Source organism: Loxodonta africana, chromosome 8, assembly GCF_030014295.1.
Source record: "Loxodonta africana isolate mLoxAfr1 chromosome 8, mLoxAfr1.hap2, whole genome shotgun sequence".
Classification (NCBI taxonomy): Eukaryota; Metazoa; Chordata; class Mammalia; order Proboscidea; family Elephantidae; genus Loxodonta; species Loxodonta africana.
This window is the reverse complement of record NC_087349.1, coordinates 18,205,637-18,229,992: the sequence shown is the minus strand read 5'-3', so window position 1 is coordinate 18,229,992 and position 24,356 is coordinate 18,205,637. Positions and strand designations below refer to the sequence as shown.

At 36.9% G+C, this 24,356-nt stretch overlaps 1 protein-coding gene across 6 annotated transcripts in view; it reads left to right on the top strand.

Moving 5' to 3' along the window:
- The window catches only part of MKLN1 (muskelin 1), a 159,531-nt gene that overhangs the window by 97,949 nt on the left and 37,226 nt on the right, over positions 1 to 24,356 (top strand). For all 6 annotated transcript variants that reach the window (XM_064289723.1, XM_064289727.1, XM_064289724.1 and 3 more), the window contains exons 10-12: positions 6,017 to 6,229; positions 11,944 to 12,165; positions 15,218 to 15,347. In XM_064289723.1, the coding sequence (XP_064145793.1) occupies positions 6,017 to 6,229; positions 11,944 to 12,165; positions 15,218 to 15,347 (565 nt within the window). The remainder of the gene's footprint in view (positions 1 to 6,016; positions 6,230 to 11,943; positions 12,166 to 15,217; positions 15,348 to 24,356) is intronic.

Below are 24,356 nucleotides of genomic sequence, written 5' to 3'. Positions count from 1 at the left end.
TTGCATAATCTCTTTAAGCCTAGCAGGATGGCAAAACTTGCCTACACTTTCCATGAACTTTATTCACATAGTTCCACCCCTGCAAGGGTTCCATGCACCTTATTTGCATTAGCAAAACTGACCAGTCTCCTTGGTGGGTCACAAGCACCTTACTTGAATAGTCTCATCTAATAATTTTGTAGGAGTTACAAGACCGTGGCTTGAAGGACCATAGTAAAGCACTTCACTGCACCGCAGGCAGCCAGTCATCATCCAGTTCTTCTGGTCTCATGGCAAAGGAGGCAGCAGTTCATGGAGGCAGTTAGACCTACTACTCAGATCCTTCGCCTATCGCTGGGTCTCCTTCCTCTGCTTCACTAGGCAAATAGAAACCAACCATTGTATCTTGAATGGCCACTCGCAAGCTTTTAAGATTCCAAGCACTACTCACCAAAGGATGGAGTAGAACTCTATAAGCAATATCAAGCCCGTTGACTGGACGATCCCATGAGGCCGTGATCCTAAACCTTCAAACCAACAGAACTAATCCCATGAGGTGTTTGGTGGTACCTAAGTAATACCAGCAACTGCAGCCCTTTTTTTGGTTGCTGTTGCTGTAAAATTATATATAACATAACATTTGCCCTTTCACCCTTTTTCTAGTGTTTGTTATTTTCAAATCCATAGAGATTACTGTATCTTACACAGATAACGCACCCCTTCTACTTTTGTTTGCCATCTGTGCCCTCCCCCCACAAGGTATTTTCCTAAGCACACTCTGCTAATTTTTTTACAGCAACATGTACAAAAAAATTGGCGTAGCGGTGCTTGTGAAAATACCTCGCAGGGGGAGAGCGCGACTAATTTTTGCTTAAAAATTTTTATTTTATTCTTGGCAACAAATTCTGTCAGTTGTTTCCCCTGAAAGTGGCACACTTACTTTATTCATTTTTGAGAAAATATCTGCCAGTATCCAAGTCTGAATAACCATAATTTGGTTGTCAGTTGCTCTTTCAGTGAAATATAGTGTTCCATGAAAAAAGCGACTAGGTCAGCTCACAGCTCAATCACATAGGTGTTTCCTCATACTTCATCATACTTCAAGTGGCATTGTTTTATAGTTTTCTAAATCTTTCTAATGTTTGGCTTAATAGAGGACAGCTGAGTTTATAATTGCTTCTGAATTCAGTCTGTTACTGTATCAAAAGTCATGTTGCTTCTGGAAAACTCCACCGTATACACATGAGAGAATGAGAGTGAAAAAGACAACTTTTTACTTTAGTATTGTTATGAAAATAGCTTTGACCTTACAAACTCCCGAAAGGATCTTGAAGACTCCAGAGTACATTGAGAACTGCTGTTCTAGTCTAAATAGACAGTTATCCCTGTGATGTCCCAGTAACATTTTTATGCATGTCCCACTGTCACACACACCTCCATCCCTGACCCAGAATTTAGTCCATGATCATACATTGCGTTTAGTTGTCATGTTTCTTTAGTTTCCTTTAGTCTGGAACAGTTCCTCAGCTTTCCTGCCTTTTTTGACCTTGACATTTTTGAAGGATACAGGACAGTTGTTCTGTAGAATGTCCCTCAATTGGGTTTGCCTGTCGTTTCCTCATGAGTGGAATTAGGTTATATATTTTTGACAGGAATATCATATGGATGACATTGAGTCCTCTGCAGTGTATCATTGCGGGAGACACATTATGTCAGTTTGTCTGGTGTTAACTTTGATCACTTGGTTAAGGTTTCTTTACCTTATAATTAATAAATAATTTGTGGCATGAGGCTTTGAGATGACAGAATTATCCTGTCACTCATCAAACTTTCATCCACTAGTTTTATCATCACTGATGAAACTGTTAAAACTTTTCCACACTGGTTGTACCATTTTATGCTTCTGCCAGCAACGTACAAGAGTTCTGGTTGCAACACCTTTTCTCCAATGTTTGGCATTGGCAGTCTTTTTAATATTAGTATTTTTGGTGAATGTGGAGTGGTATCTTAATTGTGGTTTCGTTGTGCATTCATCCCATGTGCTTAACTGGCCATTCATATATCTCCTTTTGTGAAGTTTCTGTTTCAAGCCTTTTGCGTGTTTAAAAAAAAGAGTAAAAGGTTTATTGTCTTTTTAATTTTGAATTGTAGAGGTTTTTTTTTTTTTTTTTTTTTACATATTCTGGATACAAGTCCTTTATCACATATGTATCTTATAAATAAATATATTCTCCCAGTTTATGACTTGCTTATTTATTTTCTTAATGTTTTTTGATGAGCAGAAGTTTTCAATTTTGATGTAGTCCAATTTATCAATTTTTTTCTTTTATAGTTATTTATATGTACGAAATCTTTGCCTGCTTCACCTTGCAAAGATATTTTCCCAGTTTCTCTATAGTTTTAGCTTTCATGTTTAGATCTGTGATCTATCTCGAGTTAATTTTTGTGTATGGTGTACAGTAGGAGTTAAGGTTCATTTCTTTCCGTGTGGATATCCAGTTGTCCCAGCACCAATTACAGAAGACCTTCTTTCCCCTGTAGAATTGCTTTGGCATCTTTGTAAAAAGTCAATTGATCATCTTGTGATCTAGTCTTATACCAGTATCACATTTCTTTGATTACTGTAGCTTTATAGTAAGTTATGAGGTCAGGTAGTACCACTCTGCTCTTCTTTTTCAAAATATTTAAATTATTCAATCTCAAAAGCTCCTCAGGGTCTTTTGCATTTTCATATAAATTTTAGAATCATATTGTCAGTTTCTAAAATTGCTGGGATTATGATTAGGAATGTGATAAATCTGTAAGTCAATGTGGAGAGAATTGATGTCTTAGTAATATTGAGTCTTTTTTTTTTTTTTTACTCCATGGACATGGTTTAATTGCTATTTATTTTAGTCATCTTCATTAGCTCTCAGCACTCAGAGTTTTCAGGTTAGAGGTCTTGGATAATTTTATTAAGCTGATCCCAGTGTATTTTGTTTTTTCATGATATTGTAAATAGGATTAAAGGTTTTTTATTTTCCAGTTGTTTGTTGCCAGTATAGAGAAGTACAGCTGATTTTTTTAGTTGTCTTTGTGACTAGGCCAAATCTAATTATTTCTAATAATTTCTTTGTTCATTTCTTAGAATGCCTTAAACAGTCATGTCACCTGTGAATAGAGACAAGCTTACTTCTTTCTTTGCAAACTCTTTTTTCCTTTATAATTTTTTGTAATTTTATTTTTTATTGCCTTGTTGCACTGGTGGGGACTCCCAAGTACAATGTAAAATAATAGTGGTAAACGTAGGTATACTTGTCATGTTTCAGAATTTATGAGGAAAGCATTCCTGTCAAGTGGAAAATTAGATTTAAGATTTTTGTACATTGTTTATCAGATTGAGGAAGTGTCTGTATATTCTTAGTGTGCTGTGAGTTTTTATTATGAATATGTGTTGAATGTTTTTCTGTATATATTGACATCATGTTTTTTTTCCTTTATTCTGGTAATATGCCAAATTACCTTGATTGAATTTCAAATGTAAATTTCACTTTGCATTCCTGAGATAAGCTCCTTTGGTCAGGAAATATTCTTGTTAAATATCGCTGCATTCTATTTGATAGTATTCAGTTAAAGATTAGTTTTGTGTCTGTATTCATGAAGGATATTAGCCTGCGAATTATTTCCCCTCCTCCTCTTTCTTTGTAATATTCTTGCTATTTGGTTTCAGAGTTACATTGTCATCATAAAATGTTAGGAAGTTTTCCTTCCTCTCTCATTTTATGAATGATTTTGTATAAAATTGATATCATTTCTGCCTTAAATATTTAATAAAATTTACTGATGTAGATATCTTGGACTGAAATTTTCTTTGTGGAAAGGTTTTAAATTGTGAATCCAATTTTTCAGTAGATATAATGACTTCACATTATCTCTTTCATCCTGTGTCAATTTTGGTAAGTTCTTCCCCCACCCCAGTAATATGTCCATTTTATCTACATTTTCAAATTTTTATCTAGGTTTTTCATTATAGTCCCTTATTTTCATTTTAATTTCTAGAATGTCTGTAATGATATTCCTGCTGCATTTCTAATATTGGCGATTTGTGGTTTTCCATTTTTTAAAATTAGTCTTGCTGGTGGTTTATAATTTTATTAATCTTCCAAAGAACCAACTTCATTCATTTTTTCTTTTTTATTCCATCAATTTCTAATTTTTATTTTCTCTTGTTAGTGTATAAATTTGCTCACCATTTTAATAGTACTTGTGCTAGTTAAGGTAAAGCAAGAAGTTCTGTTAATTCTGTTAAAATTTCAAATTTCACACTCTACAAGATATGACATAGATTCATTATATGTTACTCCCTCTTTGTTTTTGAAATTATTTAATTATGGAGAAAATTATTTCTTAAATAAAACGTCTACCTTACCTCCTGAAGATTGTCTTTGACAAAAATCTTTAAAAGCAAGTTTTAAAATGGTAATTAATGTGAATACTAAAATGCATGTTCAGATCAACTTAACATTTGGATTAATAGCACTAATCATCTACTTTTTTTCCTGCCTAAGATCTTTGTTCCTTCATTTAATCTAAATAATACTGCTAGATTACTCTCTTGTTTTATTACTGTTTTTGACATATTTTTTTTCTCTGCTTTCCATTGCCATTGAGTCAGCATAGCAGCCCTATAAGACGGAGTAGCACTGCCCCATAGGGTTTCCAAGGCTGTAATCTTTATGAAGCAGATTGCCAAGTTGTTCTCCTGCAGAGTGGCTGATGGGTTCAAACAGCCAACCTCTGGTTAGCAGCTGGGCACTTAACCACTGTTTCACCAGGCTGCTGAGATTCTGCTTTAGGAACCTGTAATAGTTCTTTATTAGTTGTAATATTGTGGCCAAGCTCCTCTGTCATTCACCAAGCTTCCTATGTCCACCTTCTAGTTGCACTCTATAATTTCACAGCAAGAACTCTTCGTCTTAGTCATGACCACACACAACAAGTGAATTTTTGGGTTTGTTTCTCTTATATTCTGGAAAGACAACCTGGACTAGTGGAAAGAACACAGTTTTGGGCACAGGTTACACTGGGGTTTAGATCCTCTACTCTTTGTAGTTTTGTGACTATGGGCAAACTACTTAGACTTTGTGAGATGGGGATAAATATTTCCTTACAGGATTGTTGTAAGGGTTAAATGAAAAACATACACACATACAGTCACATATTAATAATATAGACAGAACTTAGTATCAGTTTCCTTTCCTTTGCCCCTTACAACTAATCCATCCTGCCCAATTGAAGTTCTTTAATTTTTTTTCATGAACTCCTTTTTTTTTTGGCTATACAGCAATATTTTTTTTTACCTTCTCTGCAATCTTGTGATAAAGTGATCACAACTAAATAATTTTTGTTGATAACATATATTCTTCGTATTGTTCCCTAGTTGTTTAATGTAGATGCGATATTTATTCAGTCAGTCAATCAGGAGAGTCAGTGTTATATAAGGCCACTGGATGAAGAAATCAAAGGCTTGGATTCTCATCCTGCTTCTTTCACCAGCTAACTAGCCTTAGTATGATACCTTTCTTTTCTGGGTTTAATTTTCCTCATTTTCTCAAAGGAGGGAATTAAACTAGAGATTTTACTAAGGTTCCTTCCAGTGATGAAATTCAGATGTTCTTGGAGTGCCCGTTTCAGAAAAATATAAAAATATAAGCCTGTCTTTAAGTAGTTCAGCATGTACTAGGGAATTAAGCTATGTGTGTAAATGACTAAAATGCAGTGCGATGTATAATAGAAACCGTATAAACAGGGACCTGTGGGCTACAGAGTGGTTTCTCTTTCCTGCTGTATTTTAGGCATTTCTAAGGTAAGATTTGTGTTTTCTATTGCTTTTGCTTTACTTTAGAGATTTAGACAGTGTTGGACTCTCTACTTTTCTTGATATGAGTTTCTGAGTAAATCCTTTTAATGGAAGTCAACAAAAAGGGCATTTAATCTTATTTTCTGTTATTCTCTATTTTTTTTTTTTTTTCCTTTTTATTTTTCTTGCTCTCCACAGAATGGTCCTAGTGCCAGGTCATGTCATAAAATGTGCATTGACATTCAGCGAAGGCAGATCTACACATTAGGACGTTATTTGGACTCCTCTGTGAGGAACAGCAAATCTCTGAAAAGTGACTTCTATCGTTATGACATTGACACAAACACGTGGATGTTACTGAGTGAGGACACTGCTGCTGACGGAGGACCGAAATTGGTGTTTGATCATCAGGTTTGGTGCATAGATAAATATATGGTGGAAATTATTAGTGCTCAGTAACTCTTGCTCTCAGGGTTTATTTCAGATGGTATGCTGTGTTGTATTTTAGTGGTGTCCACTGTAAATACTTATGACAGATTTTAGAGTGAAACGTATTTACTTTTGTTTATAACCCCTTGAGCAAAGGAGCCCTGGCGGCGCAGTGGTTAAGTCCTACAGCTGCTAACCAGAAGGTCTGCAGTTCGAATCTACCACCCTCTCCTTGGAAACCCTATAGGGCAGTTCTACTCTGTCCTGTAGAGTCGCTATGAATCGGAGTCGACTTGATGGCAACAGGTTTGGTTTGGTTTGGTATAACCACAAACTCATTATGAATGTAGGTGGATATTTGACATATACTAAAATAAACATAAACTCAGCACAAATAGAAGTCATATAGTGAGTTATAGACAAGAAGACTACACATACAATATTGTGAACCATTTTAATATTAATATTCATATAGCTGTCATCATTATCCCCATCTGTGTCATTATCATTGTCATCAGTCTTTGCTTACCTTACTCCAGATCAATTCAGTATAGCTCAGTATCTGAACCAAAATAGCAACCACTTTAAATTCTACAGGCAATTTTGTATGTGTAATTCAACCCATGTCTAAAGTTTTCTTGGATTGATGGGAGGGAAGGTTTAAAAATATCTGTAACACTGTATTGATGAACATAACAGCTAGCATTTGGGAAACAGGAGGTGGTACTAGAATTATGACAGAATCTGGCTTAGCCCTAAAATCTTACGTAACACTTAAAATCTAAGTATTTACTGTGTCTTTACAGATTTTCTTTAATTGTTTGCTTTAGAACTATCTTACTGACAGAATTTTTATTAATACGTAATTGTTATCGGAGAATAGTAAGGAAAAGGAGAAGTTGGTTATATACCTATCTCATAAGTGGTAGATAAGAAATCAAAAGCATTAGTCCAAAGTAATCCTCATATTTAATCTGGAACTTCTTCTGGCTCTGTGTAACCGGGCTTTGCAAAGCTCTGCACATCCCTGCTGACATCCTCATTGTTGTTCATGTGGAAAATAAGAACTCCAACAAAAGTTAGTCTGGCTTCTGATCTTTTAAAAACAGAGCATCAGCAGATAACAGAAAAGAACAACATCATTAGGGGAACAATTTCTTTTTTGCTCCTAAAAGGTTACAAATTTCTTTTATAAAGGATGTTAATGTCTGTATTTTTACTAGTTGAAAGAACGAATAGCTTCGGGGTCGTCTGAAGCACATAAAGGATTCCTGTGTGTGGCCTTTGTTTTTCTTGACTTTGATTAAATAGCATGTTCCTTGGAAGTTAGATTCTGTTAAATAATTTTGAACCGATTAGATGGTATAGCAGAATTCTAGTCTGGGGGTCAAGAAACCAAAATTTCAGTCCTAATTCAGTCCACAGCTAGCTCTGTGACCTTGAGCTGGTAATGTGATCGGCATAAGCCTCCATTTTCTATCGTTTCCTGCAAACTAAGGTGTATTAGTGCTTACTCCAAAATCACTGGTGCTGTTCATGACACTAGAGGATTCAACACTTAGTGTTCAAATTTGGGAAGCACATGAGAAAACTGGAGGCGTGAAGACGTATTTATGTTACTCTGCCATTTAGAATTTAACATTTAAAAAAAAAATAAAATTCAAAGACTTCTGAATCTCTTAAAAACATAGTGGCAGCTTAGTTTTGAAGTAGCCTACTTTGTTGCTTTGTGTGGTTTCCAGCAATAGTGAGAACCAAACAAAAAGGAAAACACAAGCCACCTATTCAGCAAAACCAAGAGCCAAATAAAACCCAGAACTCCCAATTCCTTGTAAGTTTAGTCAAAAACAACTGAAATTCCCAGAACCTGTGAAGAAACCTAGAACAGTGTGCTGAGTGATAACTGGGAATGAAGAGGGAGCTGAGCAGTGGTACATCACAGTATGAAATGTGACGAGCAAAGCAGAGACTGAACCCAGAACACTCAGTGAAATAATGTGTGGAAAATGCTCAGAAAGCCCAAAGGGAGTAGACGTCAGAAAGCACCATCTTCTAAAAGTGAGGGAAGCACCACAACAAGTAGGGACAATGGCACCTTTTGAAATGCCCAGTGAAGGAACTGGGAGATCTCAAGCCTTGAGATAGAAGCCCTCCTAAACCAGATAAAATTGATACAGTTGGAGAAGGCGTGGTATAACAATAGCGCCATATTTGGGGGAAAAAAAACCCAGTTCAGTGGCAACACAGAAGGGAATCCTTGACCGAGTAACATCTCCGTTCTGTAGAAACCTTCTAATAAGTTAGCTAGTCCAGGGAAATTAACTTACTTAAATATGAAAAACAAAAATGCAGTGAGCACCAAAACTTAAGAGAAGTACTCTTTAAAAAAAAAAAGGCAGCAAAACTTCCTTTCAGGCAACAGCAGTCGAAAATTCCATCCCAGTATTATAACATGAATTAAAAGACCTGATGAAGCTTGAAACTCTGAAGGAAGACTGCAAAACATAAATTCAAGGATGCAAATGAGGTATGCCAGTAATAGGAGCATCTGAAACTGGATCTGGTAAAACTCAGAAAAGTGACTGAGAAAATACACATCGCCATTTTCAGAAATGAAGACTAATCTACAAGGAGCATAAAGAAGAATAGGTAAAGTCATATACCATGGACATAAGAACAAATAAATACAGGGGTAAAAAATGATTAGCCAGAACGTTATAGATATGGAAGACAGGCAAGATGATTAAACATATACATAATTGGAGTCCTTGAAGAAGAAAACCAAAGCAATGGAACAGAACAAATATTTATTAAGAAAACTTGGCTGAAGAGATATCTAGAAAAAATATATTAATTTGCTAGTGAAATAAAAATCTCAGTAAATTGATTTAAAAGCAGAATGGACACACTCACCTGTAAATTAGTTAATAAATTAGTGAACTGAAAATTATGAGAGAAAATTTAAGAAACATGAAAGAAAAGGCTCTGAAGTTCCAACATCTAGCTAATAAGAGTTCTAGCTAATAGAGTTCTAGAGAGTAGAGGCAAGAAAATACTTAAGGAAAAAACAAAGAAAATTCTTAGAACTTAGGAAAGATACAAGTTTTCACATTGAAAGGAATTACCAAGTACAGATAAGGATAAATTAAAAAAATATAAAACCTTACCTAAACACTTTGGTTAATGAAATTTCAGAAACCAAGGACTGAGAGACATTCCTAGAACTTGCCAGAGAGAAAACTGGTTACTGTTGTAGGTAAGCAAGAATCAGACTGGCATAAGGCATATTGAGGGATAGGCAAGAGTACTGTGTTAAAAGGAGGCAAAGTTTATCCCACCATAGAAGTCAGTCTTAGGATTGCCGCCTTTGTTTGTTTGTGTTACTATTTTGTAACAACATAATTTGTAGAGTTTTGTAAAATAAATGCAGAGAGAAATTTAGGTGCATCACTCTTCTGCACATATCTGCTTTCTTATTAAGTGGTAACAAGAATAGTTGGATGCCCATACCTTATAGCAAAAACAAAACTAATTCACAAAAACTAATTCAAGATAGACGACAGACCTAAATATAAAACCAAAAACTATAAAGATCTTAGAAGAAAAAATAGGATCAATGCTAGATGGCCCTAATACACAGCATTATCTAACAGCACACAAACTCCAGAAGATAAGCTAGATAACTGGGATCTTCTAGAAATTAAACACTTAATGCTCATCAAAAGACTTCACCGAAAGAGTGGAAAGAGAACCTACAGGCTATGGGAAAAAAAATTTGGCTATGACAAATCTGACAAAGGCCTAATCTCTAAAATCTACAGGAAAATCCAGCACTTCTACAACAAAAATACAAATAATCCAATTAAAAAATGGGCAATGGAAATGGACAGATACTTCACCAAGGAAGACATTCAAGCAGCTAACAGACATATGAGGAAATGTTCATGATCACTAGCCATTAGAGAAATGCAAATCAAAACCACAATGAGATACCATCTCACCCCAGCATTAATGGCATGAGTCAAAAAAAAAAGAAAATAACAAATGTTGGAGAGGCTGTGGAGAGATTGGAACTCTTATGCACTGCTGGTAGGATTGCAAAATGGTACAACCATTTTAGAAAATGATATGGTGCTTCCTTAGGAAGCTAGAAATAGAAATACCATATGATTCAGCAATCCCACTCCTAGGAATATGTCATAGAGAAATAAGAGCCATCATAAATAGGCATATGCACACCCATGTTCATTGCAGCATTGTTCACAATAACAAAAAGATGGCAACAACCTAGATGCCCGTCAGCAGATGAATGAATCTGGAAGGCAATTTGCTGAGTGAAATAAGTCAATCACAAAAGGACAAATAATACGTGAGACCACTATTATAAAAACTCATGAAAAAGTTTATATACAAAAAGAAACAATCCTTGATGGTTATGAGGGAGGGGAGGGGTGGGGATGGGAAAACACTAAATAGACAATAGATAGGTGGTAACTTTAGTTAGAAACCAGCACAGCTTGTACAAGGCAAGGTCATGGAACCTCCACAGATACATCCAAACTCCCTGAAGGACCAAATTACTGGGCTGAGGGCTGTGGGGCCCATGGTCTCGGGGATCATCCAGCTCAATTGGCCTAACATTTCATAAAGAAAATGTTCTATATTCTACTTTGGTAAGTAGTGTCTGAGGTTTTAAAAGCCTGTGGGCGGCCATCTAAGATACTCAACTGGTCTCACCCCATCGGGAGCAAGGGAGAATGAAGAAAACTAAAGACACAAGGGAAAGATTGGTTCAAAAGACTAATGGACCACAGCTTCCACCAGACTGAGTCCAGCACAACTAGGTGGCGCCCAGCTACTACCACTGACTGCTGTGACAACGGATCACAGTAGAGGGTCCCAGACAGAGCTAGAAGAAAATGTAGAACAAAATTCTAATTCACACAAAAAAGACCAGACTTAACTGGCCTGATCCCCAAGAGTGTGGCCCCTGGACACCCTTTTAGCTAAGTAATCAAGTCACCCCTGAGGTTCATCCTTCAGCCAAAGATTAGACAGGCCCATAAAACAAAATGAGACTACAGGGGAACACCAGCCCAGGGGCAAGGACTAGAAGGCGGGGAGGGGGCAGGAAAGGTGGTAATAGGGAACCCAGGGTCGAGAAGGGAGAGCGTTGACATGTTGTGGGGTTGGTAACCAATGTCATAAAACCATATGTGTACTGTTTAATGAGAAGCTAGTTCTGTAAACCTTCATCTAAAGTACAACAATAAAGAAAATAAAATATTACCAAAAAAAAAAAAGAATAGGACGCTTGCCTAGAAACTCTGTACGAAGGGATATGTTCAGTATTCACCCACAGAGTATGATCAGTATTCACTCGTAGATATAAATGAACACCTTATGTATCATTGGTTTATTCTGGTAAAAAATTACACGGTTTCATGAACATATAAAGGTCATTAAGTCAACATGTTTTACTCTCATTGGGAAAAACGGAGACCAGAAAAGGTATTTAGAAATCCATCGTGAATCACTGCCATGTTTTGCAGTATGGGCATGTAATAATTGGGGTGGTACTTAGTGTCATTAAGTTCCGTTTTTTCAGGAATTTAAAACTGGACACATTGGTTTCACTTTGGTACATATGACAGGAATGAACTAAAACTATCCAATCTCTTACTTTGCTCTGATAGATGTGTATGGATTCAGAAAAACATATGATCTACACATTTGGTGGCAGAATTTTGACATGTAATGGCAGTGTAGACGACAGCAGAGCCAGTGAACCCCAGTTCAGTGGATTGTTTGCTTTCAACTGTCAGTGTCAAACCTGGAAACTTCTTCGAGAAGACTCCTGTAATGCTGGGCCTGAGGACATCCAGTCTCGAATAGGACACTGCATGCTATTCCACTCAGTAAGAATATTTTGTGCATTGTATTGTATTATTTTGTAAAGTATATCTCAATAGGAAAAGAAGTGGTAATATCTAATTCTTCAATAAAAGATCAAAACTGTTCATTAGACATAAATGATTAATGTAGCAGTGATAGAGAAAAAGAAAATTTCCTTTAACAGGGAACTCTTTGCTAATTATGAGACTCTTCCCATCGACCTAGTAATCCCTAAATAGTTACCACCTGAAAACACTCTTATTGCTAACGTCTCCACTGCTTACCTAGGTGTGGTAGCTCTTTCCCTTTCTTACGCCTTTCCACTTATTGACTTCTCTCAGTAATTGGAAGAAGCATTAGGTGTGAAGAATTAAGAATTGACTTTATAGAATTAGAAATAAAATTTATCAGCAAAAGCAACTTAGAGACTTTTCTTTAAACTTTTCAGATGTTTTAATGAGAAACTTGTGCTTCTTTCTGTGAGCAATAGCTTTAAAAAAAGCACTACAGGATATTTTAAACATATACCACAGAAGAAGAGAGTGATAAATTTCTGTGTACCCATTTGTGTGTTTCAGCAGTTTTCAGTTTTCTGCTGTTCATTTTTCACATATCTACCTCACTTTTACTTCATTTCATTTCTTTGATTTTTAAATGTATTCTTAAATTTTATTATGCTGAAGTATTTTAAAGCAGTTCCCAGACATTGTATCATCACACCTGTAGATACAATGATATATAATTCTTAACAGGTAAGGACTTTTTGAAAACAAAGTTGCAGTACCATTATGATGCCCAGCCTCCCAAAAGTAGTTTTTTTAATAGCATTTAATACTCAGTCCGCATTCATTTTTATCTGATTTACTGAAAAATACCATTTTATAGTCTGGTTCCAAAAAAAGGTATATCTAGTGCATTTGGTTATCATGTCTCTCGATTCATGACAGTACTCCCTCCTTATTTTTCCCCTTCACATACCACTTAATTTTAAAGAAACAGTCATTTGTGATGTAGAATTTCCCACATTCTGTACTTGGCTGCCTTTTATCCTTGTAGTGTCATTTAAGGAGCCATGGTGGCACAAGGGTTAAGTACTAGCTGCTAATGGAAAGATTGGCAGTTATAACCCATTAACTGCTCTGAGGGAGAAAAGACCTGGCAATCTGCTTCTGTAAAAATTACAGCCTTGGAAACCCTATGGGACAGTTCTGTCATATAGGGTCCTTTGCGTTGGAATCTACATAAAAACAACAACAATGTCGTTGAACGTGTTTCTCTGTCTTCCGTATTTCCTATAAGTTAGTAGTTAGATTCTCATTCCCTTTTTTTGCAGGCGTATGGGTAGAGGAGTACAAGAATACTTCATAGATACTCAGATTTCAAAGTATCAAGAGACGTTTAATGTCTACTTGTCATACTTTTGGTGATGTTAAAATTGTTCAGTGGGTTAAGGTGTTATCATCCTGACCAACCAATTACAAAGTTTCTTGTCAGCCTTTTACATATTGGTTTAGCAGCCATTGATAACCACTGCCTGGATTTCTTTAAAACCCGTTGTTGTCGAGTTGATTCCAACTCATAGTGACCCTATAGGACAGAGTAGAACTGCCCCATATGGTTTCCAAGGAGCACCTGGTGGATTTGAACCACTGACCTTTTGGTTAGCAGCCGTAGCTCTTAACCATTATGCCACCAGGGTTTCTTTAGAGTTTGTAAAATAGTGATTTCCCTAATTATATCATTCCTTCTGTATTGATTCTACTATTTAAAAAAAAGAAAACTTTCCCTCATCAACTATTTGGTTACCCTGAAAGGTAAATTATACAGGATAGACAATATAAATATTTGATTATTTTCCTTTGTTGGTTTTCAGATTTATGAGTTGATGCTCTGGAGTTAACCAAAGAGGTTTTTAAAAAATTTTATGGAACTCATGGATTTTTATATAATTCATATGTTTCGTATGTTTAATCCAATTCAGTCATTATTCTTTTTGATGCTCAAAATTTCCTTTATGTTTGGCCAGTGGAAGCCCTTTTCAAGTTGGCTTCTGTGTCCTTTTGACATGACTCTAGTCTTTGAAAATTGCCTTGCTTTTAGGTATGTTTCCTGGCCCCAACCCTAGAATTGATGAGGACCTCTGATTTTCCTGTGGGAAATACTATTTAGAGACCAAAATCTAGGAGTTGGGGTGTTTTAGGTTAATGGGTTGACATTGTCTCTAAATATTTTTCAGTGGACAGAGCTAGGATCCATACATACATACACACACACCTATCATATGTACAATTCAAATAAAAGATTACAGGGTTTTTATTTTAATGTTTGTGATTTTCTGTTTGTGTGTCTTTGAAGGTGCGAATCCTACTTCCTAATGACAATATTATATTGCTTACTTACTTTATGTATAATAGTTTTCACAATAACAAAGTCAGCAACAAAATCACTGAGTGCTGTTTCAGATTGCTTTCTGATTATTTTTCTGTTTAGGATATAGTCCACTGGGAATGGACAGTCAGAGCAATATGAATTTAAATGACAAGAAATATTACTCATCTGTGTGGTTATACCATTAATTTTATACATAGATAGGTCTATTTATTTCACCCCCCCAAACTTTAAGGATATATATGTTTTTTGAATTTTGTTTTATGATTAAATAAAAACATATGCATGGTTCTAAAATTAAAACTGTAAGATCAGTAACTCTGGAGAGATCTTTCTGCTCTGTCTTTTCCCCTATTGATAACTTTTTATTAGGTTCTGGTTTAGCCTCCCTTTATTTCTTTGTGAAATAAGAAACATACGCATATATTCCTACTTCTTCTTTCTTACACAGAGGCAGCACCCTGTATGCATTACTCTTCACCATGCTTTACTTTAACAGAATAGCCTAGATATCACCTCTTAGCAGTGTAAAGAGAACTTCCTCATTTCTTTTTAAATCAGCATAGTGCTCCGTCACGTGGGATCTATCAGAAAATTACGTTTGCAGAGGTTTACGTTGTAAACGGCTTTTTCTGAAGTCTTCATGGAAGTGAATACCTTTTTCTTTGCCCTTTTTTTTTTTCTTAGAAAAACCGTTGCTTATATGTATTTGGTGGCCAGCGGTCAAAGACCTATTTGAATGATTTCTTCAGTTATGATGTGGACTCTGACCATGTAGACATAATATCAGATGGCACCAAGAAGGATTCTGGGATGGGTAAGGGCATTTTAGTGATTCTTCTCTTATGTTTTAACTGCTTTAAGTAGAAGACTGTAGTCCAGTTTCTTTTCTATGAAACTGTTCTTCACTTTTTCCATACTTCTATAATTGAAGTAATTCAGAGTAAGAGGAAGAAAATGCCACCAGCTAAATTATCTAGTTATACCTGTTTTAAAATGTGTGAACTATTATCTCCTTTGAGAATGTGTGAACAGTGTGTGAATTTTTAAAAGAATTATTTGTGTGTGCTTATGGGGACCCTTTGCAAGAATTAATATCTTAAAGTGATTATTTTATATTTTCTGATCTTTTCCACCTTCTATTTTCACTGTAGTGGCCTATGTGTTATGCTCTAACGTAGTAGGATATGTCTGTTTTCTAAGGAAGGACTTCACATGATTGGTAATACCTTATAAGTTTATAAGTGCAGCCTCCAAGAAATTTTTCTCCTAGTGGTAGGGTGGCTGATTTGCCTGAGTCAGCCCCAGTTTATGCACATTGCCCTGGCACAATTGTGCAGGTTTCAGTGGAGCATCCAGACGAAGAAGGACTAGGAGAAAGGCCTGGCAATTTGCTTCTGAAAAATCAACCAGTGAAAACCCTGTGGGTCACAATAATCTGATCCCATTGTACATGGTATTGCCGTGAGGCAGAAGGCAGACTCTACATACAGCAGCTAACAACAACCAGAAGTCGGTACCTTGAATTAAAAAAAGACTCTCACCATGAAGTCATACGATAGTGCATTGTACAGTTTCATGTATTAAAACCGAAGAGAAGATCCTGAAAGTTCCTAGAGCAAGACCAGTTCATATTCAAAGGAACAGCACTTTAGAATGATAAAGTCTCAGCAACAGTGGAAGCCATAAGGTGGAAGAACAAGGTCTTAAAAATTCTGAGGGAAAATTGTAATGAAGCTGGAATTATTTTTCTAGCCAAAACACCAGTGAAACAAGAGGAAAGAAATGTTACTTTCAGATACTCAAGGTTTGTCAATGGAATGTTGCCTGCGAGTAATAGAAAACCCAACTAACGATGACAGACAAATAGGGAATCCTTTCTCTCACGAAACCAGATATCCAGAGATAGACAATCTGGGACTGCTGTAGCGGCTCAACAGTGTCATCAAAGATTCCGGGTTCTTTCTGTTTGGCCTCTTTAACATGGCTGTAGCCTCAGGATGGCAAGATGGCTGAAGCACCTTAAACATCATGTCCCATTTCAAGTAGAAAAAAGCAAGGGAAATCAGAACTTTGCCCAAAAAGCTCCAAACAGGCTCCTGCTTACATTTCACTGACGAGAACTGAGAACTGCCTTTAAGAGAAGCTGGGAAAGCAAGTTTCTAGCTTTTCCAGCCTTTATATTGTACAAGAGAAAAAGAGGTTAGAAATGGCTGTTGAATCATGCAGCACAAGACTGAAAAAGTAATAGACCTTTCTTAGAAAGTTACTGAACCATATATGCCAACAAAAGGAAATACAAGTATTTTAAAAAAGAAAACAGAGGAACTAGGAAAAAGAGGACCCAGCACACTAACGCAGTGAAGGGGAGCCCAGCGTGGCGTCTGCCCAGCAGACCTGATGGACTTGCGTAACGGGAGCAGGAGAACATAGGAAGGGAGACCTCTCTTCCTCATAAGAAGTGAGATTTGTGGATAAAGTGGACGCATTTGGAACAAAAAGCAATTGGTAGGTAAATAACAGATCTAATGTAAAAGATCAAGGATAGAAACATAAGAGAAAAAGCAAAAAATTTTACAGGAACGAAGATATTCTCACAGTAAATTGCTTAGTTGTACAGTGGATATTATATCCCTAATCACAATAATGTAAAAACTACAGTCAATTTAACCAAAAATTGGAATGAAATGTAGTGGGAGGATAGGGTGAGAGGAGTGGAGGCATAGTGTAGGAGAGCTCAAACGTCTCGTACTATAACGGGAAGTCAGTCCGTGATGTCTAAAGTAGCAGCGTAAGCGTACTGTTTATGGACTTAAATGCTGTAAGAATTGGCTAATAACATTTCTAACCATGGCTGAAGCCATCTGTCTTATTTGTTTACTCATTTATTTAATGCTGTGGAAGTGCATGGTTTAATATTAGACTTCCTTTAGCTTTAAAGAGTTATTCTAACTTCCCTTTAAAATAACTAGGAGGAGACAGGTATAAATTCCCCTATGGTCTTTTTTTTTTTTTGCTGTACTTTAGATGAAGGTTTACAGAACAAACTAGTTTCTCATCAAACAGTTAGTACACACATTGTTCTGTGACATTGGTAAACAACCCCATGACGTGTCAACACTCTCCCTTCACAACCCTGGATTCCCTATTACTAGTCCCCTACAATCTTAATGTTGCCGTACCGATAAAAGGTAGTGAAGATAATAATTGACTTGACAAATATATGCTGAAAAATACTAAGTGCTGGCTCAGCGCTCAATTAGGGATTCAGTGGTGAACAAGAAGATCATGGTCTCAAAGTGCTTATAGGCTATTACTGCTCTTAGCTGCCATCCAGTCAATTCCAACTCAGGCAACTCCATGTGTGCAGAGTAGAACTGCACCCTGTAGTGTTTTGAAGGTTGTGACCTGTCAGAAGCAGATTGCCAGGCCTTACTTCCAAGGCATCTCTGGGTGAGTTTGAACGGCCAACTCTTCGGTTAGTAGTTGACTGCTTATCCATTTGTACCACCCAGGGACTCCTGCTTATAGCTAGCTACTGTGATGGGTAATATGGGTAATAATAGCTATTCTTTATTTAGTTCCTACTATAAGCCAGACACTAAGCACAGAGCTTTATAGATTTCATCTCTGATTGGTGGTATTATTCTCATTTAGCAGATGAGAAAAATTGAACTCAGTGAAGTTGAGTAATATATTCAGCATTATACAACTACTTAATGATAGAGCTGGCATTTAGATCCAAGAGTGAGTGGAAAAAGTTATTCTTTCTACCATGCTTGATTAATGCTAATTAATTGATTAATGCTGATTAAGATAAGAAAAAAAAATTTATGTAAACTTGATGGTTTTTCTTCCTTGCCTAGACTTCTAATCAGTTTTCTTTGCCCTCAGGATAAAGTCCAAACTCAGCCTAACTCACAAACTCCTTGACATGCCCCCAGCTTATTCACCAGCCCAATTCTTGGTTTCTGCGTTCACCCCTCCACCATCTCTTTGTTTCGTGACCACTGAATATTAACTCTTATAGATGACATACTTTTTCTTGCCTCAGGCCTTTTATCCATACTCTTTCCTCCTACCTGAATCATTCTTCCCTTCTGCCTCTAAAATCTAGCTAACCTGTGCTCATCTTTCAGATCTTAGCTTATAGATCACTGTCTCTGAATTCTGAAGCTCAGGTTGGATATTAAAGCCTATGGCTCTCACCTTAATTGTTAACACAGAAGTGTAGGTATTCATCTGGCAGTATGATCTTGACTCTGCTTTTCAAAACCGTTGAAACGCTCAGCTGAAATACATAGAATTTAGTCAAGATTTCTTCAAGAGCATTCAATCTTTTCAGTACTCTAGATCTCTTAAACATCCTCCCCTGGATTAAGTTAGAGTGTTCAGCAAGCCTTGTGTCAGAAGTATGATATATCGTATTGTCCTCCTATACAATTACTTTTAAATCATGTGAAAAAGTACAGTGGGTACAGTGGAGACATGCATGTTGCTGTGATGCAAAACCGTTTCCGTGGAGCTTCCAGACTAAGACAGACTAGGAAGAAAGGCCTGGCCATCTATTTCTGAAACTCAACTAATGAAACCCTGTGATTCACAGTGGTCTGATTTCATAGTGCACGGGCCACCATGCATTGGGAGCTGACTCCATGGCAGCTAATGACAACAACTAGGTTATTAAGTTTTTTTTTAAGCCATGAATAGTCCTGGGGACAAGGCAGGTAATGTTTAAATTCTCACAGTATTATTTATGGAAAATGCCTATTTTATTGGTTTCATAGTATTATGTGGTTGCTCTGTAGTATTTAGTATTTAGTCGTTCTGGTTGTTTAACTGTTCTTCCAAAGCTTTATTACTACAGTTAATTACTGTAATTTGAGATGGACTTAACATACAATTACTATGTTTGTCTACGATTCAGTAATGTGGGTTATTTTATTAAAACTGCATTTAAGATGTCATGAGATTTCGATCGTTTGAGACCATAGAAGATATTTGTTTGTACTGTTGCTACCCAATTAGAGGTGATATATCTAATTGTAAAATTACAGCTTCTTGTTGTAATTTTTTGTTATTTAATTGTGTCAAATACTATAAAATCTTAAACAGTTGCTGTTCATAATTATCTAAATGTATGGCCTTAGATTCAACGTTTTAAGATCTGAAGAAACTTGAACTCTTTTTTTTTTTAATTTTTTAACTAGAGTATAACAACTTTATCTTCCCCTCAGAAGGAAAGTATAATTTAAATTAGCAAATTGGCAGCTGCTTAGAAAAAAAAGCTTAGAAAGAAGGAATTTATTATTATTGTGTCTAACACATACATAATACATCAAAATTCATCATATCTAAAATTTGAGTTTATTTCTGAATAACTTTTGGCAATAAGTCTGAACACAAGGGGTTTAGCAGACTCCGCATATGTAAGCTCTGTATTTAACACTAACTGAAGAATATCTTTAGTAGCCTGTCACACCACCAGAGCTTTAGGGCGTGCTAACGACACTCAGTCCATTTTAAGAGGATTGCTTTCGCATGTCTGTGTTTGTTCAAAGTAGCAAACATACGTCGCGTCTTCCCCGTTTTCCACATGCTAGGTCCGGCATTGGTGATGCAAAGCTCTTAAAACCTGGATTCCTGTTCTATAGTAGTTGTGTTTACTTGTTTCGTTCCTTAAGTTCTATTGACTGTATTTTCCCAAATCTGCCATTGTTTATTCCTTGCTCTCCTAACCATAGTGGCAGATTTGTCTAACTGAAAGATCAGTGAATCTAGTCAGCAGACTTGTCTCTCTTCATCTGCACCTGCCACTCATCCTTCTGCAACTTTGGCAGAAGGACACAACTTCTCCAGATCTGATCATTCATTTAAAAATTAAGGTATTGGACCAGATGATTTCATGTTCTCACCTGATCTCAGAGTTTTGACAGGTAAATGTCTTGCCCATCTTGCTGAGAGCTACATTAGTGTCCTTAGATCGTCTACAAGATCTCATTTACCTGTTAACATATTTTCATGAAAACTTGAAAAGCAAAACCTTGCTGATTTTCATTTAAGCCCTGGAAATGTGCTTAGGTGACATTGTTTTTTTTAATCAGCATAATAATTAGTCCTTGTATTTTTGACCCTTTTAGACTTTTACTGATTAACTTGTATGGTGTGCTGTTGAGTTGATTCCAACTTATAGTGACCCTATAGGACAGAATAGAACTGTCTCATAAGGTCTCCTAGGCAGTAACTCTTTACAGGAGCAGATTACCAGGTCTTTTCTCTCATGGAACAGCTGGTGGGTTCGAATCACCAACCTTTCGGTTAGCAATTGAGCGCTTAACCATTCACCACCAGCACTCCTATCGGTTAACTAAGTGAGGCCAATTCAGCAACACAGAGAAGATGCTGAAGCTAATGATTTGCTGACATTCACAAAGATTAGTTACTTTACTAGGAAATGGTGGTGCTTATTTTCAGTGTAACTATAGGGTTGCTCTGGGTCGGGATTGACTCCACAAGCTAGTGTCTTTTTTTTCTGATTTAGGCTTCATTGCCTCCCATTTAGCATCTTTTGTATTTGGTGTGCTGTTATTCAAAAAAAATGGATTGTGCACTTTTTTTTAACTTCTTCTATTATTGGTGATAATAACTTTCCATAATTTCCCCTTTCCACTCTCCTAGCAGTGTTTTTTTTTTTCCTAGTTACAAGCTTATAAAAGTATTTTATATTTTTAAAATATATAAATTAGGTCATTTGATTGTTTTTGTTGTTAGGTGCCATCGAGTTGGTTCCGACTCACAGTAACCCTGAGTACCACAGAACAAAACACTTACTGGTCCTGCGCCATCCCCACAATTGTTGTTATGCTTGAGCCCATTGTTGCAGCCACTGTGTCAGGTAGCCTCATTGAGGGTCATCCTCTTTTTCACTGACCCTCTATTTTACCAAGCATGATATCCTTCTCTAGGGGCTGATCCCTCCTGACAACATGTCCAAAGTATGTAAGGTGCAGTCTCGCCATCCTTGCTTCTAAGGAGCATTCTGGTTGTACTTCTTCCAAGACAGATTTGTTCGTTCTTCTGGCACTCCGTGGTGTATTCAATATTCTTCACCAACACAATTCAGAGGCGTCAGTTCTGCTTCAGTCTTCCTTATTCATTGTCCAGCTTTCACATGCATATGATGCGAGTGAAAATACCATGGCTTGGGTCAGGCACACCTTAGTCTTCAAGGTGGCATCCTTGCTTTTCAACACTTTAAAGACATCCTTTGCAGCAGATTTGCCCAATGCAATGCGTCTTTTGATTTCTTGACTGCCGTTTCCCTGGGTGTTGATTGTGGATCCAAGTCAAATGAAATCCTTGACAACTTCAGTCTTTTCTCCGTTTATCATGATGTTGCTTATTGGTCCAGTTGTGAGGATTTTTGTTTTCTCTATGTTGAGGTATAATCCATACTGGAGGCTGTGATCTTTAATCTTCATCAGTAAGTACTTCAAGTCCTCTTCACTTTCAGCAAGCAGGGTTGTGTCATCTGTATAATACAGGCTGTTAATGAGTCTTCCTCCAATCCTGATGCCCATTCTTCTTCATATAGTCCAGCTTCTCGGATTATTAACTCAGCATACGGATTGAATAGGTATGGTGAAAGGATACAACCCTGATGCACACCTTTCCTGACTTGAAACCAATCAGTATCCCCTTGTTCTGTCCGAAAAACTGCCTCTTGATCTATGTACAGGTCCCTCATGAACACAATTAAGTGTTCTGGAATTCCCATTCCTCAGAATGTTATCTGTAATTTGTTATGATCCACACAGTTGAATGAATGCCTTTGCATAGTCAGTGAAACACAGGTAAACATTCTTCTGGTATTCTCTGCTTTCATCCCAGAACCATCTGATATCAGCAATGATATCCCTGGTTCCACGTCCTCTTCTGAATCCGGCCTGAATTTCTGGCAGTTCTTTGTCAATACACTGCTACAGCCACTTTTGAATGATCTTCAGCAAACTTTTGCTTGCGTGTGATATTAATGACATTTTTCGATAATTTCCCCATTCAGTTGGATCACCTTTCTTGGCAATAGGCAAAATACGGATCTCATTATGAATCTCATATTCGTAAATATGGACAGCCAGGTAGCTGTCTTCTAAATTTCTTGGCAGAGACAACTGAGAACTTCCAGCGCTGCATCCGTTTGTTGAAACATCTCAATTGATATTCCATCAATTCCTGGAGCCTTGTTTTTCACGAATGCCGTCAGTGAAGCTTGGACTTCTTTCTTCAGTAACATCAGTTCCTGATCATATGCTACCTCTTGAAATGGTTGAGTGTTGACTAATTCTTTTTGGTATGATGACTCTGTGTATTCCTTCCATCTTCTCTTGATGCTTCCTGCATCATTTAATATTTTCACTGTAGAATCCTTCATTACTGCAACTCAAGGCTTGAATTTTTTCTTCAGTTCTTTTCAGCTTGAGAAACGCTGAGCATATTCTTCCGTTCTGGTTTTCTATCTCCTGGTCTTTTCACATGTCGTTATAATACTTTGTCTTCTCGAAGCGCCCTTTGAAATCTTCTGTTCAGTTCTTTTACTTCATCATTTCTTCCTTTTGCTTTAGCCACTCAGCATTCGAGAGCAAGTTTCATAGTCTGCTCTGACATCCGTCTTGATCTTTTCTTTCTTTCCTATCTTCAATGTCCTCTTGCTTTTTTCTTGTATGATGTCCTTGGTGTCATTCCACAGCTCATCTGATCTTCAGTCATTAGTGTTCAACATGTCAAATCTGTTCTTGAAATCGTCTCTAAATTCAGGTGGGATGTACTCAAGGTTGTATTTTGGCTCTTGTGGACTTGCTCAGATGTTCTTCAATTTCAACTTGAACTTGATTATAAGCAATTGATGGTCTGTTCCATAGGCAGCCCCTGGCCTTGTTCCGACTGATGATATTGAGCTTTTCCATCATCTCTTTCCACAAATGTAGTTGATTTGATTCCTGTGTATTCCATCTGGCGAGGCCCATGTGTATAGCTGCTATTGATGTTGGTGAAAAAAGGTATTTGCAATGAAGAAGGGGTTGGTCTTGCAAAATTCTGTCTTTCAGTCTCCGGCATTGTTTCTGTCACCAAGGCCGTATTTTCCAACTACTGATCATTCTTCTTTGTTTCCAACTCTCAAATTCCAATCACCAGTAATTACCAATGCGTCCTGATCGCACATTCGATTGATTTCAGAGTGCAGAAGCTGATAAAAATCTTAAATTTCTTCATCTTTGGCCTTAGTGGCTGGTGTGCAAATTTGAGTAATCGTTGTATTAACTGGTCTTGCTTGTAGGCGTATGGATATTATCCTATCACTGACAGCGTTGTACTTCAGGATAGATCTTGAAATGTTCGTTTTGATGATAAATGCAACAGCATTCCTCTTCAAGTTGTCATTCCCAGCGTCGTAGACTATATGATTATCCGATTTAAAATGGCCAATACCAGTCCCTTTCAGCTCACTAATGCCTAGGATATCGATGTTTATGTGTTCCATTTCATTTTTGACAATTTCTAATTTTCCTAGATTCATACTTCATACATTCCATGTTCTGATTATCAATGGATGTTTGCAGCTGTTACTTCTCATATTGAGTCATGCCACAACAGCAGATGAAGGTCCCAAAAGCTTTACTCCATCCTCATCATTAAGGTCGACTCTACTTTGAGGAGGCAGCTCTTCCCCAGTCATCCCTTGAGTGCTTTCCAACCTGGGGGGCTCATCTTCCAGCACTATATCCAACAGTGTTCCACTGCTATTCATAAGGTTTTCACTGGCTAATTC